The sequence below is a fragment of the Bufo bufo genome, chromosome 7 (genome assembly GCF_905171765.1).
Source record: "Bufo bufo chromosome 7, aBufBuf1.1, whole genome shotgun sequence".
NCBI classification, from domain to species: Eukaryota; Metazoa; Chordata; class Amphibia; order Anura; family Bufonidae; genus Bufo; species Bufo bufo.
The window spans coordinates 18,748,866-18,763,508 of record NC_053395.1 but is presented as its reverse complement, the minus strand read 5'-3'; the positions used below and the strand labels follow the sequence as shown (position 1 = coordinate 18,763,508).

The window sequence follows — 14,643 nt, the reverse complement described above, 5'->3', positions numbered from 1 at the left end:
CATTTTATTTGTCATCCTTGTGTGAAAATGGCAAAAGTAAAATAATCTAATTTGCAATTAAATTTTTAACTGAAGCATCGAATAATATGTGACAAATTTAAAAAAGCCTTTCTTTTTTTTTTTTTTCATTTTCGTCACTGGTATTTTATGGTAAAAAAATTAATAAAAATCTAAATGGATAAATGAAAGGCAAAGTAACGTTTGAAGATTCCCTTTCATCTCGGAAGGCAATTTCAGTGCCAAAACTTTTTGATTTTAGCATTGAAATTTCCTCCAGGGATGAAAAATGAATCTTAAAATGTCGTTTCTATTTTCCCTTTTGAGTTTTTTTATTTTTTTACTATAAAATAACAATGAGTGATAAAAATAAAAGGACAACAATGAAAATATATTTTTTTTAATTTTAAGGGCTCTGGACACATTCGAGGCATTTTATTTTTAACCCAATATATCACAAAATCTGCAGAAAACTTTTAATAAAGACCAATTAAAAAAAAAAAAAGATTTTTATCCCAAAATTAGTAAAATGTAATAAAAAAAAAAAAAAAATTTGCCTCTAAGGGTACTTTCACACTTGCGGCAGGAGATTCCGGCAGGCAGTTCCGTCGCCGAAACTGCCTTCCGGATCCGTCAAAAGGTATGCAAACTGATAGCATTTGTCAGACAGATCCTGATCCGTATGACAAATGCATTGAAATGCCGGATCCGTCTCTCCAGTGCCATCCAGAAAAACAGATCCAGCATTTAATTTTATTTTTTTCAAAAAATTTTGTGGTCTGAGCATGTGCCATATCCATATCCATATCCATGCGGTGGGCGACCTGATAGTGCTGAATATCAATACCATTTCCATTTTGCCAGAACATTTCGGGCCAGATCTGGCATTAATGCATGTCAATGGGAAAAAATGCTGGCAAGTGTTCCGGAATTTTAGACGGCGATAAAACGTATTATCTCCGCCCTGAAAAGTCAAAAAGACTGAACTGAAGACGTCCTGATGCATCCTGAACAGATCGCTCTCCATTCAGAATGCATGGGGATAAAACGGATCAGTTCTTTTCCGGTATAGAGCCCTTGTGACGGAACTCTATGCCGGAAAAGAATAACGCTAGTGTGAAAGTACCCTAAGGTATAGCCTTTAAATTTTTGTCACATATTACCTGTGCTTAAGTTTAAATAATTTCATTATATTTTTTTATTTTGGCATGAAATTTTCACACCTGGGTGGGAAATTAAATGTTAAAAGGGTATTTGCATTTTAGCATCAGCGTTTCCATTTTATTTTTGGCCCCTGTTACCTCCCATAGGGTCAGCAGTGTATGGACCCCTAGAAAATATATTAGGCTGTGCACCATTCTGCTCGCGGCAAAGCCTTTTACAACCCTCGGCCAACCTCCACCTTATTTCAGCGCCACACCAAAGAAAACCGTGTCTGAAGTATTCTTCATCGTACGTGTGGTCACCTGATCTGCCCCCGGGGTTACTCTTAGTGGGATGAGGGGTCGGATCCTGTGTTTACATTTTTCTTCCATGACTGCTGATCGCTGCTTTCTGTCCCCAGCCCAGCGTCACGTACCAGGCCATCAGCAAACGGCTGAAAGTATCAGAAGAGGTGAGGACATATCCCACCCCCGTCACACCTTTCTTGATTTGCTCCCTTCTCTTCTGGCACTGACACCGTCTCGTTTATCCGTTCACAGGTCACAGGCTCAACCTCAATCCAGGCAGCAGACAGCACAGCTATCAACGGCAACATCACACCCACAGACAAGAAGTAGGTCTCCTGCCGCGGGGTGCCCAGCACTGGCACAGCATTCACAGACTGACTTGTCAAAGGACCCGAAAACTGCTGATGCGAGGACCTGAAAACCCACGGAAGGACTTCTGAGTGTTTTCGTGGGCTTCCGATCCGTGCCTCCGCACCGCAAAAAAATAGGACATGTCCCATCTTTTGCTGTGTCTTGCAGATTGTGCACCCATTCAATTCAATGGGTTCGCATCCGCAATGCGAAGTTCATGAGGCTGATGCCCATGTTTGGCAGACCCCCTGTTTGCGGTCTGCAATACAGGCACGACGACCATATGGTCATGTGAATGGGCCCTAACTTTTAGTCCCCTTAAGGGATTTGGACACGCGATCTTATTGCTTTTCCCATAGACTGCAATAGAATACTATTGTGGTCAATGGGATTCTTACGCTCTATCTGCTGAGCTGTGCCTCGTGCATGGTTTTACAGGCAGTTAACTATGACATGTCTGGGAACCTTCAAAAGGACCCAAGCTGTCATGGTAACCAATAAGAGCCCTGGGAGTTCGCCCCAGGGCTCCAATTGGAAGGCATAGGTAGCCCTCTGCCTAAACCCACAGATGCCGTGATTGCTCTTGACAGCGGCATTTAGCCATCAACCCCTTCCCAACATCTGCCATATATGTACGGTGGATGTCAGGTCTTTAGAGATGGCACCCGCTCTGGAGTGGAGTGAGCTCCATAGCCGCTGGTCGCATGCTGTTTCATATAGCAGACACCAAAAATCAAAATAAATGAACAAAAAAATAACTTCATGGGCATCGTCGCATGTGAAAACACCCGTACTATTAAAATCTAAAAAACTTTTCTCAAGGTGAATTGGCGTAACAGAAAAAAAAATTCAAATGGACGATTCACTTTACTTCCCCAAATTTTTTAATAAAAAGTGATCAAAAAGTCATTTACATAGCACCACCTACAGATCGTCCCGCAAAAAATGAGCCCCCCACACATCTATGTGGGCATAACTATAAAAAGTAATGGGGGTCAGAATACCTCGATGACAAGAAAAAATTCTTAATTTTTTATATAAACGCAATCAAAATTATACATATGTGGTATCGTCCTAATTATACTGACCTGGAAAATGAAGAGCACAAGTCAAATTTACCGCAAAATGAACGCTGTAAAAAGAAAACCTGTAAACCCATGATGGAATTGCGTTTTGCATCAGTATTTCATGGCTGTAAAAAATGGCCATAAAAAACGGATTAATTTCATTTTTTTTTTTTTTTTTTTTTTTTTAAATAAAAATCCCAACCCCTGCAGTGCCTACAGTGGCCCACAGCTGTAATAATGTCCCCCATAGTGGTCCTCAGGTGTATTGCTTCTTTTCAGAAAAATAAAAATATAAAAAAATCACTCCCTTCATCCACTTGTCTGCATAGGGGCAGTCGTCCTCCCTTAATCGAAAAGGACCTGCGCTCAGCGTGATAACGTCACCTCGTGCTCCCGGCTTGATCGCGTGGTGACGTCATCACGTTTAGCGCAGGTCTTTTTCAGTCAAGAGAGGGGTGACACCCTTAGAGCGTACAAGTGGAGGAGGTGAGTGTTTGTTTGTTTTTTAACCCCTAAAAGGCCATACCTGTTTTTTAAAGGCCGTCAGATGAGTGCACTCGGTCCTGAGAAAACGGCAAAAATAGGAAATGTCCTATTTTTTTAATGGCCGCTATTTACTGGCTGTTAAAAAAAATTCCGTCATAACAGAAGTCTATGGGCTGCAAAACGGGACGGATCCGTTTCCATTATGCAGGGGAGGACTCGGGATCATGAGAGGATTCCCCTACATAACAGAAACGGGACGGATCCGTTTTGCAGCCCATAGACTTCTATTATGACGGAAAGAATGCCTTTAGAGGCCTGTTACTGAATTGCGTTATGGTCCGTGGGAATGGAATCCGTAACGCAGTTCTGCTTTTACCACCAAACGAAGTGTGAACGAATTTCAAAATATGAAATTTGCTCATCTCTGATTAAGGGGTTGACGTCGGTGTGGGTTAGTCCAGCCTTCCACAGACTGAGACCCTTCTTGTCCGCACCTTCTTAGAGGCTCCCCTCCTGCTGGTTTCTCACCTTTCTCTGTTCCCTTGTTTAGGATCGGATTTCTCGGTTTGGGCTTAATGGGCAGCGGCATCGTATCCAACCTGCTAAAGATGGGGCACACGGTGACCGTATGGAACCGGACTGCGGAGAAGGTAACGGGCTGAGCCGTTATTCATTGTGTATTGTTCAGTGCATCCGCCAGTCATGGAGGGGAGGGCGTCTCTATGATGGAGGATTGTAGTGTTCTACTGGAGACCGAGCTCCTCTGCATTTCTTGTTATGGCCCGGTCCCTGGCGCCACGCATCACGTGTGATCTCATACTTCATTGGAATCACTGCAGCGCCCTTTGTGTGTTCAGACCCGTCAGGGCCGAGTCTGTTACCCTCAGCCCTGAGAATCTCCGTTATTTCTCTAAACTAGAACGCGTCTGGAGGAATTCACAGTGAAGTGTGGGATCCCGATGAGAACAGCAAGGTAAAGACGCTTCCTTTCATCTCCCAGCCGCCGAGTCGTCCGGCTTTGTTAAAGTTGTCGACCATTTCCTGGTTTTGTCTTTTTTTCCTGGGAAAGCTGGGTGTCAGCCAACATGGCCAGCATTGCAGCTCCCATAGCGGGTGGCACCCAGGTTCTCTAGTCTATTGGCGTCGTTATATGGGGGATCTTAGTAATTTGCCGTTCAGAAATCTAGGATAGCTGGACGACAAACCCATGGAACCTTCTAGTTGTCATCCTGTATTCCTGCATTTTTAGGAAGATTTACCGGTCACATATCTGGGAAAGCTGTGTGATAACACCTTAAAGGGGCGTCCCATTTCACACCGCTAAGATATGTCTTGATCCTGCTTAATGTGAGGATCTCCTGCACAGCTGCACCCCATTGCAGGGAACTGTAGTGAAGCTCTGGGAGCGCTGCTCTGCAGGGATGAAACGGTGAAGGGGTGCAACCAACTGTTCATGGTCCCAGAGGTCGGACCCCCACCATTGATCAACGAATGGCATCAAAGGGTCGCTCATTAGTGGGTCATATCATTAGACTCTTCGATCATTCCACGCTGTAATGGCAGCCATGCTGGTTATCGCCCAGCTTTCTTGGGAACGGTAGAATTAAGAAATCACATTTTAAAACAATTTGGCAACTAGGACGACCCGATGACTCTATGGTTTTTATTCTTGTCGGGCAAATTGCGGAACAGATGTGGACCCAAATTACGGACGTGTGAATGGACCCTAACACAAGAAATATAAGCCCCAGCCCCTCGGAGCTCAGTGGAGGACTAACCCATGTGTTCTCTGCAAGACTTTATTTCAAGAGGATGTAGAAAATCCTGCAAATATTGGGAGCAAGATCATCTCCTGTCTGCTGGTGGCGTTCATGTTTAGTGTTTACTTAAAGGAGTTCTCCGACACTAACAAATGCTCCCCCCATATGCCGGGCCCCTCACATTGGGTGGGGGGAGGGGTGTTGGCAGGCGGTGACTGGGACGAGCCTCCCTAGCATCAGTGTGAGGGGAGCATTTGTTAAAACCTATTCCATTGAATAGGGGATAACTATTATATTGTGGGGCTCCTAAAAATGGGATCCCCCACTGATAAGTACACCTCAGAGCCCCCCAGAAATTAACGGAGCGGCAGGATGAGCATGTGCGCTGCCGCTCCACTCACCTCTATGGGAGTTCTGGAGATGGCCTAGTACAGCGCTCGGTTATGACTGCAACTTCCATAGGGATTAATGGGGTGTGCATGCCTGACCAGCCGCTCCGTTCACTTCTGGTGGCTCTGAGTGGTATGGGGTACCCATTCCTGTGATCTGTGGGGGTCCCGTTTAAATGTCTTTTCCCTTCTTTTATTTTCTCCTCTAACACTGGTTTCCGTCTCTTGCAGTGCGACTTGTTCGTTCAGGAGGGGGCACATTTAGGCAGAACTCCAGCGGAGGTGGTCTCTACCTGCGACATCACATTCGCCTGCATGGCAGATCCCAAAGCAGCAAAGGATGTAAGTTGTCCTCTCGCCTCGCTGTTCCCTATTTCTCTAAAGCGGGGGTAGGACACTGGTGCTCTAGCATCTGGGTGACACTCGCATGTGATCCTGGGGTCTGATGCCTTTGTATTAAAATGTCAGGCAGAATTTGCTTGGCTGTAAGCAATCTGCATAGTCCTGCGTATTCTGCAGCCACCACCGAATCTGTACACTGCCTGCGACATGCTGCTGCACGGAGCGCAGTCTGCAGCCTCACCGCATCCTTCTGAAAACTAGAAACCACGCAGATAGAACTACAGCTTCTGCTAGCTGTAATCTAGTTGCATGGAGTGTTCATCTTAGGCTACTTTCACACCTGCGTTCAGGTGTCCGCTCGTGAGCTCTGTTTGAAGGGGCTCACGAGCGGTCCTGAACGCAGCCGTCTGGCCGCAATGCATTCTCAATGGAGGCGGATCCACTGAGAATGCATCCGCCTGCCAGCGCTCAGCCTCCGCTCCGCTCAGTGAGCGGACACCTGAACGCTGCTTGCAGCGTTCGGGTGTCCGCCTGGCTGTGCGGAGGCGAGCGGATCCGTCCAGACTTACAATGGAAGTCAATGGGGACGGATCCGCTTGAAGATGACACCATATGGCTCAATCTTCTTCAAGCGGATCCGCCCCCATTGACTTACAATGTAAAGTCTGAACGGATCCGCTCAGACAACTTTCATACTTAGAAAATTTTCTAAGTTTTAATGCAGACGGATCTGTTCTGAACGGATGCGAACGTCTGCATTAAAGAAGCGGATCCGTCTGATGAAACATCAGACGGATCCGCTCCGAACGCTAGTGTGAAAGTAGCCTTAGCGGGTGATTTTAACCAAGCCAATCTCAAAACTGTGCTCCCCAAATTTTACCAGTTTGTTAAATTCCCAACTAGGGGGAGAAATACATTGGACCATGTTTATTGCAACATAGCAAATGCTTATACAGCATCACCTGCCCCCCATCTCGGCAGGTCGGATCACATTTCTTTGTTTTTGGCTCCAGCATACAAACCTTATCACCAGGAGTAAGCCTACTTTGCATACAATCAGAGTTTGGCTGAAGGATTGTTTTGAGGACACAGATTGGGATTTGTTTTAAACAGGCAGCTACAAAGGAAAATCACCCAGACTTAAACATATCGGCCTCCTCTGTCCTGTCCTATATTACATTTTGCATGGACAATGTCACTGATACCAAAATCATTCGGACCTTCCCAAATAGGAAATCATGGATAAACAGAAATGTCCAAAACCTTTTGAAGGCACGTGACATTGCTTTCCGAAAGGGAGACCCAGAGGAGTACAAAACGTCCAGGTCCAATCTGAAGAGGGGCATTAAGGAGGCGAAGCAAAGATACAACATCACTTTACAAGCTCTGATTCCCGACGCATGTGGCCGGTATTAAGTCCATTACCAATTATAAGAGCAACACCTGTTCTATCAACACTGGAAATTCTCTCTCTTGATGACCTAAATCATTTTTTTGCACTGTTTGACAAAGACAATGAGCTGCCGATCATCAAATTAGCCCAGCAAGAGGCTCCATCATGTTCCCTGATGCTGAGAGCACATGAGGTAGAATGGGCCTTAAAGAGGACCTTTCACCGATCCTGACATTGGGAACTAAGTATCATGACATATACAGCGGCGCCCGGGGATCTCACTGCACATACTATTATCCCTGGGCGCCGCTCCGTTCTCCCGTTATGTCCTCCCGTTATGTCCTCCGGTATGTCCGGGGACTTGGTTATAGTAGGCGGAGAGTCTTAGGGGACTTGGTTATAGTAGGCGGAGAGTCTTAGGGGACTTGGTTATAGTAGGCGGAGTCTGCCCTTGTTCTGCTGGACGTCTCCTTCTCCTAGGTTGTAGCGCTGGCCAATCGCAGAGTTCACAGCCTGGGAGTTTTTTTTTCTCCCAGGCTGTGAGCTGTGCTCTGCGATTGGCCAGCGCTACAGCCTAGGAGAAGGAGACGCCCACAGGACAAGGGCAGACTCCGCCTACTATAACCAAGTCCCCGAACATACCGGAGGACATAACGGGAGAACGGAGCGGCGCCAAGGGATAATATAGTAAGTGCAGTGAGATCCCCGGGCGCCGCTGTATATGTCATGATACTTAGTTCACAATGTCAGGATCGGTGAAAGGTCCTCTTTAAACCACATTAATCCCCTCAAAGCAGCTGGCCCTGATGAAGTTCCTGGAAAAGTCCTAAAAAACTGTGCTAAACAGTGTTTACCAGTATGTTTAACAGCTCACTAGAGCCGGTTATTGTCCCCACTTGCCTGAAGTCCTCCACAATTGTCCCAATTCCAAAACAGGCCGGGGTGAAGACCTTAAGTGATTACAGCTCGGCCTTTAACACCATCCCTCCCAACAAGTTGGCAACGAAACTGAACAACTTGGGTCTCAGCTCAGACCTGTGCAACTGGATACTGGATTTTCTTACAAAAAGACCACAAGCCGTACGCCTGGGCAAGCACTTCTCTTCATCCCTAACACTAAACCCTGGGGCACCGCAAGGCTGTGTGTGGAGCCCTCTCCTTTACTCCCTCTTCACCAATGTCTGTAAACCTATTCACAATACCAATACCATTATACAATGTGCAGATGACACGACCGCGATCGGCCTGATCTCCAACAATGATGAAACAGCCGATAGGAAAGAGGTTGAGAACCTAGAGAGATGGAGGAAGAACAACAACCTCCTACTCAATACCAAGAAAACAAAGGAGCCGATTCTGGATTTTAGGAAGAAGAAACGAAATGGACACCATCCCATTAGCATTAATGGTGGAAACGTGGAGATAGTTCAAAGTTTCCGATTCTTGAAAGTTCATATTAGTCAGGACCTGTCATGGATAAAAAACTGAAATTACCAAAAAAAGGCCTTCAGAGGCTTTATTTTCTGAGGAGTCTGAAGAAAGCACAACTCCCAAAACAGCTGCACCATAGAATCTGTTCTCACATCCTGCATTACAGGGTGGTCCTCCGGCTGCTCTTCTGAGGACAAGAAGACCCTCAAGCGCATCATCAGAATGGCTGCAGAATCACTGGTCCTCAGCTACCATCACTGGATGACATCTTCACTGCTCGCTGCAAATTATCTGCGGGGATCCAACTCACCCCGGCCACAGCCTTTTCACTCCCCTACCCTCTGGTAGGCGTCTTAGAGCCCTACATGCCCGCACCACTAGGCTGAAGAACAGCTTTTACCCCAAAGCAATCAGTCTCCTAAATGCTCGGAGATTATTGCCCCTTCCTAGGATAGAAACTACCACAGACTGAAAGTGACGGCTGCATTCATGACCCCATGATGATCTCTTGTCTGCAGTGGTGTCTGATCAGTGTGTATATATATATACTCATAAGGCACTTCCTACTTTGCTCTTGCTATATATATATACTGTGAACTGTGAATAGTAACGCTTTCTAGTGCAATGTTTGGTTTATTTCTAGTGTAATGCTTTAGTTTAAATGTCAGTTCTTGTTCCTCTGTCCATGGCATCTAGGATTGCTCCAAACAACATTTCATTGTATTACATTGTATTGTACAGTGACAATGAAGGCATCTTATCTTCCTGTGCAAGGAATCATGGGAAATGTAGCTGCTGTCAGTGTACACAGTCGTTGGGCTGCAAAAATTGTGGATAGTGGAATTGCAGCTGCAGGGTGGTGGATATGGTTTCATGTGTCCACTGGAGTTCTTCTTTAATATTTATTCCCGCCTCTGCTTTTAGCTGGTGTTGGGGCCCAGCGGGGTGCTGCAAGGGATCCGTCCAGGAAAGTGTTACGTGGATATGTCTACGGTGGACCCAGAGACGGTGACGGAGCTGGCACAGGTAGGTGTTCTTGATACTAGGCTGCGCCGTGATCTCTTTACCAGTGTGCCCCCCTTTAACCTCTCTGTTCTCCGGCCCCCAGATCATAGTGTCTCGGGGCGGCCGCTTCCTGGAAGCCCCCGTGGCCGGTAACCAGCAGTTATCAAACGACGGCATGCTCATGATCGTGGCAGCCGGGGACCACGGCGTCTATGAAGATTGCAGCAGCTGCTTCCAGGCCATGGGCAAGACCTCCTTCTTTCTGGGTAATCTCATTTGCTATCAGGTTATGTGGGTCAGCAGCACAGAGTGTTTCAGGAATGGAGTGTGCTGGACTTGAGCGAGACAGTGATCTTTCCACTCACGTGGCTATTAGTGTGGTTGCAGCGGAATGTGACAGGTCAGGAGGGGACAAATGGGAGTGGAAGGAGCAAAGAATGCAGCAGCACAGAGGATTTTAGGAATGGAGCATGCTGGTCGTTTGGGGTACCACTGATCCGTCCTCTTAGATTTATGTGACTGTCAAGATGAGGGTTTGCAGCAGCACAGAGGATTTCATGAGGGGTGTGTGTGCTGCACGTGGGAGAGACAGTGACCCCGTTAGTGTGGCCAGAGCTTTGTGGGACAAATGGGAGTAGAAGGAGCAGAGTCTGCTGCAGCACAGAGGGTTTCAGGAGGAACAGTACTGACTGATAGGGGTTCGCGGTGGAGCAGAGGAGAGGACAGGGTGAGAATTAGAATTGATAGCAAAGCCCCCAGCAGCACAGAGTATTTGAGAAGAGTGTGATGAGTTTTCTGAGTATCTGGAGTGGAGTGCAGGCTGCCGCTGTAACGCCGCTGTATTGTCTCTTCCAGGGGAGGTGGGGAACGCAGCCCGGATGATGCTCATCATTAACATGGTCCAGGGCAGTTTCATGGCCACGATAGCAGAAGGCATGACCTTGGCGCAGGTGACCGGCCAGTCCCAGCAGACCCTGCTGGACATCCTGATCCAGAGCCAGCTCTCCAGTATTTTCCTGGACCAAAAGTGCCAAAGTAAGAATGTTCTTCCCCATCCCGACCGCTGCTTCTGAAAGCCGTGAAATCAGAAATGTCAGGGCCTCATTTCCTGCTTTGCATTCCAGACATCCTGCAGGGGAACTTCAAACCAGACTTCTATCTAAAGTACATCCAGAAGGACCTGAGGCTCGCCATCGCCATGGGAGACTCCGTCAACCACCCTACCCCTATGGCCGCCGCAGCCAACGAGGTGAGGACAGCAGCGGATGTGGCGGCGTCATATGCACAGCATTAAGACCGTTTTCGGTTTCCCATAATGCATTGCGTGTTTTTCACTGAATTGCCATTGCTAAAGGATCCACATGACTCCTAATAAGAAAACAGGGATCAGCTGAAACTACAACTCCCAGCATGCTCCATTCACTTCTATGGAAATTACAAGAACAGTAAAGTATGCATGCTGGGAGTTGTAGTTTCCCAGTAGCTGGAGTGCTGAAGGCTGCTGATCCCGACTTGGGGTCCATTCACTTGTCCGTAGTGTATTGTGGATCCGCAATACACCCGGCCGGCACCCTCCATAGAACTGCCTATTCTTGTCCGCAATTGCAGACAAGAATAGGACATGTTCTATTTTTTGCGGAGCCATGGATCGAAAGTTCGGGGCCGAAGCCTGCAAGTTCGGGGACGCGGCACGGAAATGCGGATGCTGACCGCACACGGTGTGCTGACCGCATCTTTTCTGTCCCCATAGAGAATTAATGGTTCCGCATCCGTTCGGCAAAATTGCGGACGTGTGATTTGGAGCCTTAGACTGCTCGGTCAAGCATGCGTGTGTTCTCAGTAGGGGGGAGGGGAATAAGCTGTTGCCACACCACTCTGGCAGCGGCTTATCTCCCTGAGAACAGAAGGATCGGGCATATTGACGTTCACCTGCCTGATCCTCCTTTCCCTCAACATCTGCTGTCTGGGGAGAGGCCATCATTTGTGTATTTAAAGGGGTTTTCTAGGATTTAGATCTTGAGGACCTATCCTCAGGATAAGCCATCAGTATCAGATGATTGGGGTCTGACACCCGGCGCCCCCACCATTCAGCTGTTTCTATACAGTGGATGGCGCCAGAAGCACAAGAACCGTCTACCGTGTAGTGGGTGTGTCGGGGTACATTCAGGTGTTGGACCCCCGCTCATCTGATGTTGGTGACTTATTCTGAGGCTAGGCTGTAGACCTCCTGGAAAATCCCTTTCAGGTTTCTGTCATTTTCATGGCAAGCAGCTGCTGCTGTATTCTTGCCGTCAGGAGCGCCCCTTTAACATGATCTCCCCTTTAACCTCCCGTCTCTTTGCCTCTGACAGGTCTACAAAAGAGCGAAAGCATTGGACCAATCTGACAACGACATGTCCGCCGTGTACAGGGCCTACATCCACTAGTTGCTCCTTCTCCGCCTCTGTCCCTTCTTTGTAGATCTCCTCCTCTTCTCATTGGGCACCAGCCTCTAGCTGTCCACGGACTGTCGCCACGTCGGCTCCTCTCCAGGCAGCGGTGCCAGACTCGCTCCGGCCTTGCACTAATGGCGACAGTTCCTCCACCGTTCTCTCCGCAGTGGGGCCCTCCTGGTGCGCAGAACTTGTAGTTGGAGTGAGCCCCTCCCTACCCCCGATGCAAGCTCCCCTCGAGGACCCCCACCCCCCCACTTCACTGCTGAAGGACATACGAACGTTACCTTGTAGACACAAGAACGCCGGTCCTCCAGATGACTACTTTCTTGGAAGATTTGCCTAGTTGTACAGTGCACAAGATTATTATTTTTTTTGTTAGGATCCCCCCGCATCTCAGTCACCCCTCGGCAGCGCTCTGTGATCACCCCCTTTTCCCCTACGGACCGTACTATAAAGATGGGGTGCGGTAAGTGCAACCGCCGGAGACTACAGCTCACCTGAGGACTGTCGTGCACCCTTTACAGCAGTGGTTTCCAGCGCTAGTAAAATTACAACTCCCAGCATGCTGTGACGGCCAGTGGCAGGACATGCAGAGAGTTGTAGTTTTGCAGCAGGTTGGAAACCACTGCTATAAAGTGTAGGCTCATTGCTGGAATGCATCTACCTATATTTCATATGCTCTGCTTGACTTGGTCTTATACTCCAGTTACATCCAAAGCTGCATTTACAATTCTGTTAGGGTGCAGGATGACATCTCATTGCCACTGCTGGCTGGACTGGGGTCTTTGTAGTACATTGTGGGAGATGTAGTATTTCACAATATGTATTACCTAGGCACAGGATTGGGGGTCCGACTACTGGGACCCCTAGTGACTGGGGGACCCCGAGTCCCCTGTGTGAATGGAGCAGTAGTGTGCATGACCACCGCTCCATTCACTGCCTAAGGCTCGGCTAATATTAAGCAGTCCCTATAGAAGTGAATGGAGTGGTGGTCACATACTACCGCTCCACCCACTCGGGGGACCCCCGTTCTTGTGTTCAATGGGGGTCCCAGTGGTTGAGCCCCCGGCGATGATGCGATTATACGCCATCTCCCGCAATCCATCAGCTGCACCATATAGTGTTAAGTCAAGTCTTTGAATGCTGCTTTGGGTGTGACTAGAGTATAAGCGCCAGTAAAGCAAAGTGTTTGGGCTCAAAGTTAGTGAAAGCTATGGCTGCGCTGAGACCAGCGGGGCCTGTCACCAGATGTCCCACTGGGCGCCGCTGCTCCCAAACCTCTGGCCGTTTCATCAGTAGTGGCAGCTAAACCCGTCTCCCTCCTCCTCCTTTTGCAGATTCGACAAAAAAAAGTTGGTTTGTATTTTTATTTTTTTTCCTTTATGAAAACTTTTTAAAAGAAATCCTTGTTTTATTTATTCGTGTTTTTATCTGGTTTTATTGTGGGTTATTTTTTTTTTAATGACTAAGTTTTGGGATAAGCTAGAAGGAGATTCCCAGTCAGGCTCAGGGGGTGGGGGCTTCCTGCAGGATTTCCTGTGGGTGCACAAGGAGGTCGGGGGGGGTGCACAAGGTTTCCTGATGTATTTACAACAGCGATGAGTCCCAAACGTCCATCATTTCACTTGTTTGGATCCAATGTTCTGTGCGGATACAGAGCTCCAAATCTCCTGCGTTGGACAGTTAAGTAGTAAAATTCCACTACCTGCAGCCACCACTAGAGGTCACTGCATAGGGGTTGACATCTGTGTATCAACGCTGTGCAGTGAGCTCCCTCTAGTGGTGGCCGCAGGCAGTGGAATTTTATGACTTCTCTGCCTTACGCAGGGGATTTGGAGCTCTGTATCGGGCAAATGAAGCTCCAGTCGCTATAAAGTAAGAAAGGGTGGAGGTTCACTTTAAGGTATCTGTAGCTGCCCTGACAGTCCAAAGAGTCAAGGGGGTACAGTGGTCTTCTGAAAGGTCATGGGGGTAAGTCGGTGACATGGGGAGCTGTACTCTACAGGGTCAGACCCCCTTGGGCACTGCTCAGAGACTTCTTTCTAATAATGTCACTGTGTCAGGTCTCCAACCTATGGCTGTCCAGGAGTTAAGAAACTACAACTCCCAGCATGCCTGGGGCTGTAACTTCGCCATCGCAGGAGATCCACAGGGAGTGGAGACCACTGATCACGGACCTGGCGGAAGATCATTATCCTTAGATTTTCCTCTTTAAATGACTGTAGTCACCACAATGCATAAGTATTCACACCCTCAATGTATCTGCTCAGGGTGAATCTGGTACCGTCACTTGTGGGACGTAGGGAAGTGACCAGCAGAGCCGCGCCGCCATATCCCCTCCACCGCCCTTCAGCTTTTCCCGTTTTCTGATTGCCGCACACGCTGTCACGTCCCCCCCGCTTTGCCTCTTATCAGACTTACCTGATAACCTACTTTTTTTTTATTTTATTTTTTTTAATTATTATTATTATTATTGGGGGAGGGGGGGGGCATTGTGAAATGGGAGGGACTTTTATGTTTTATAAAGTTTTGTCAT

The 14,643-nt window shown here is 47.8% G+C and overlaps 1 protein-coding gene across 3 annotated transcripts in view; it reads left to right on the top strand.

Moving 5' to 3' along the window:
* GLYR1 (glyoxylate reductase 1 homolog) overlaps positions 1–14,643 on the top strand; it is a 31,707-nt gene extending 17,064 nt beyond the window's left edge. The window contains exons 8-17 of one of the 3 annotated variants that reach the window (XM_040439921.1): positions 1,562–1,612; positions 1,701–1,774; positions 3,903–4,002; positions 4,272–4,325; positions 5,733–5,843; positions 9,592–9,693; positions 9,776–9,938; positions 10,528–10,707; positions 10,797–10,921; positions 12,024–14,643. In XM_040439921.1, coding sequence (XP_040295855.1) covers positions 1,562–1,612; positions 1,701–1,774; positions 3,903–4,002; positions 4,272–4,325; positions 5,733–5,843; positions 9,592–9,693; positions 9,776–9,938; positions 10,528–10,707; positions 10,797–10,921; positions 12,024–12,098 — 1,035 coding nt within the window. In that variant the 3' untranslated portion in view covers positions 12,099–14,643. The remainder of the gene's footprint in view (positions 1–1,561; positions 1,613–1,700; positions 1,775–3,902; positions 4,003–4,271; positions 4,326–5,732; positions 5,844–9,591; positions 9,694–9,775; positions 9,939–10,527; positions 10,708–10,796; positions 10,922–12,023) is intronic. The other 2 variants (XM_040439923.1, XM_040439922.1) reach the window with 2 other exon arrangements.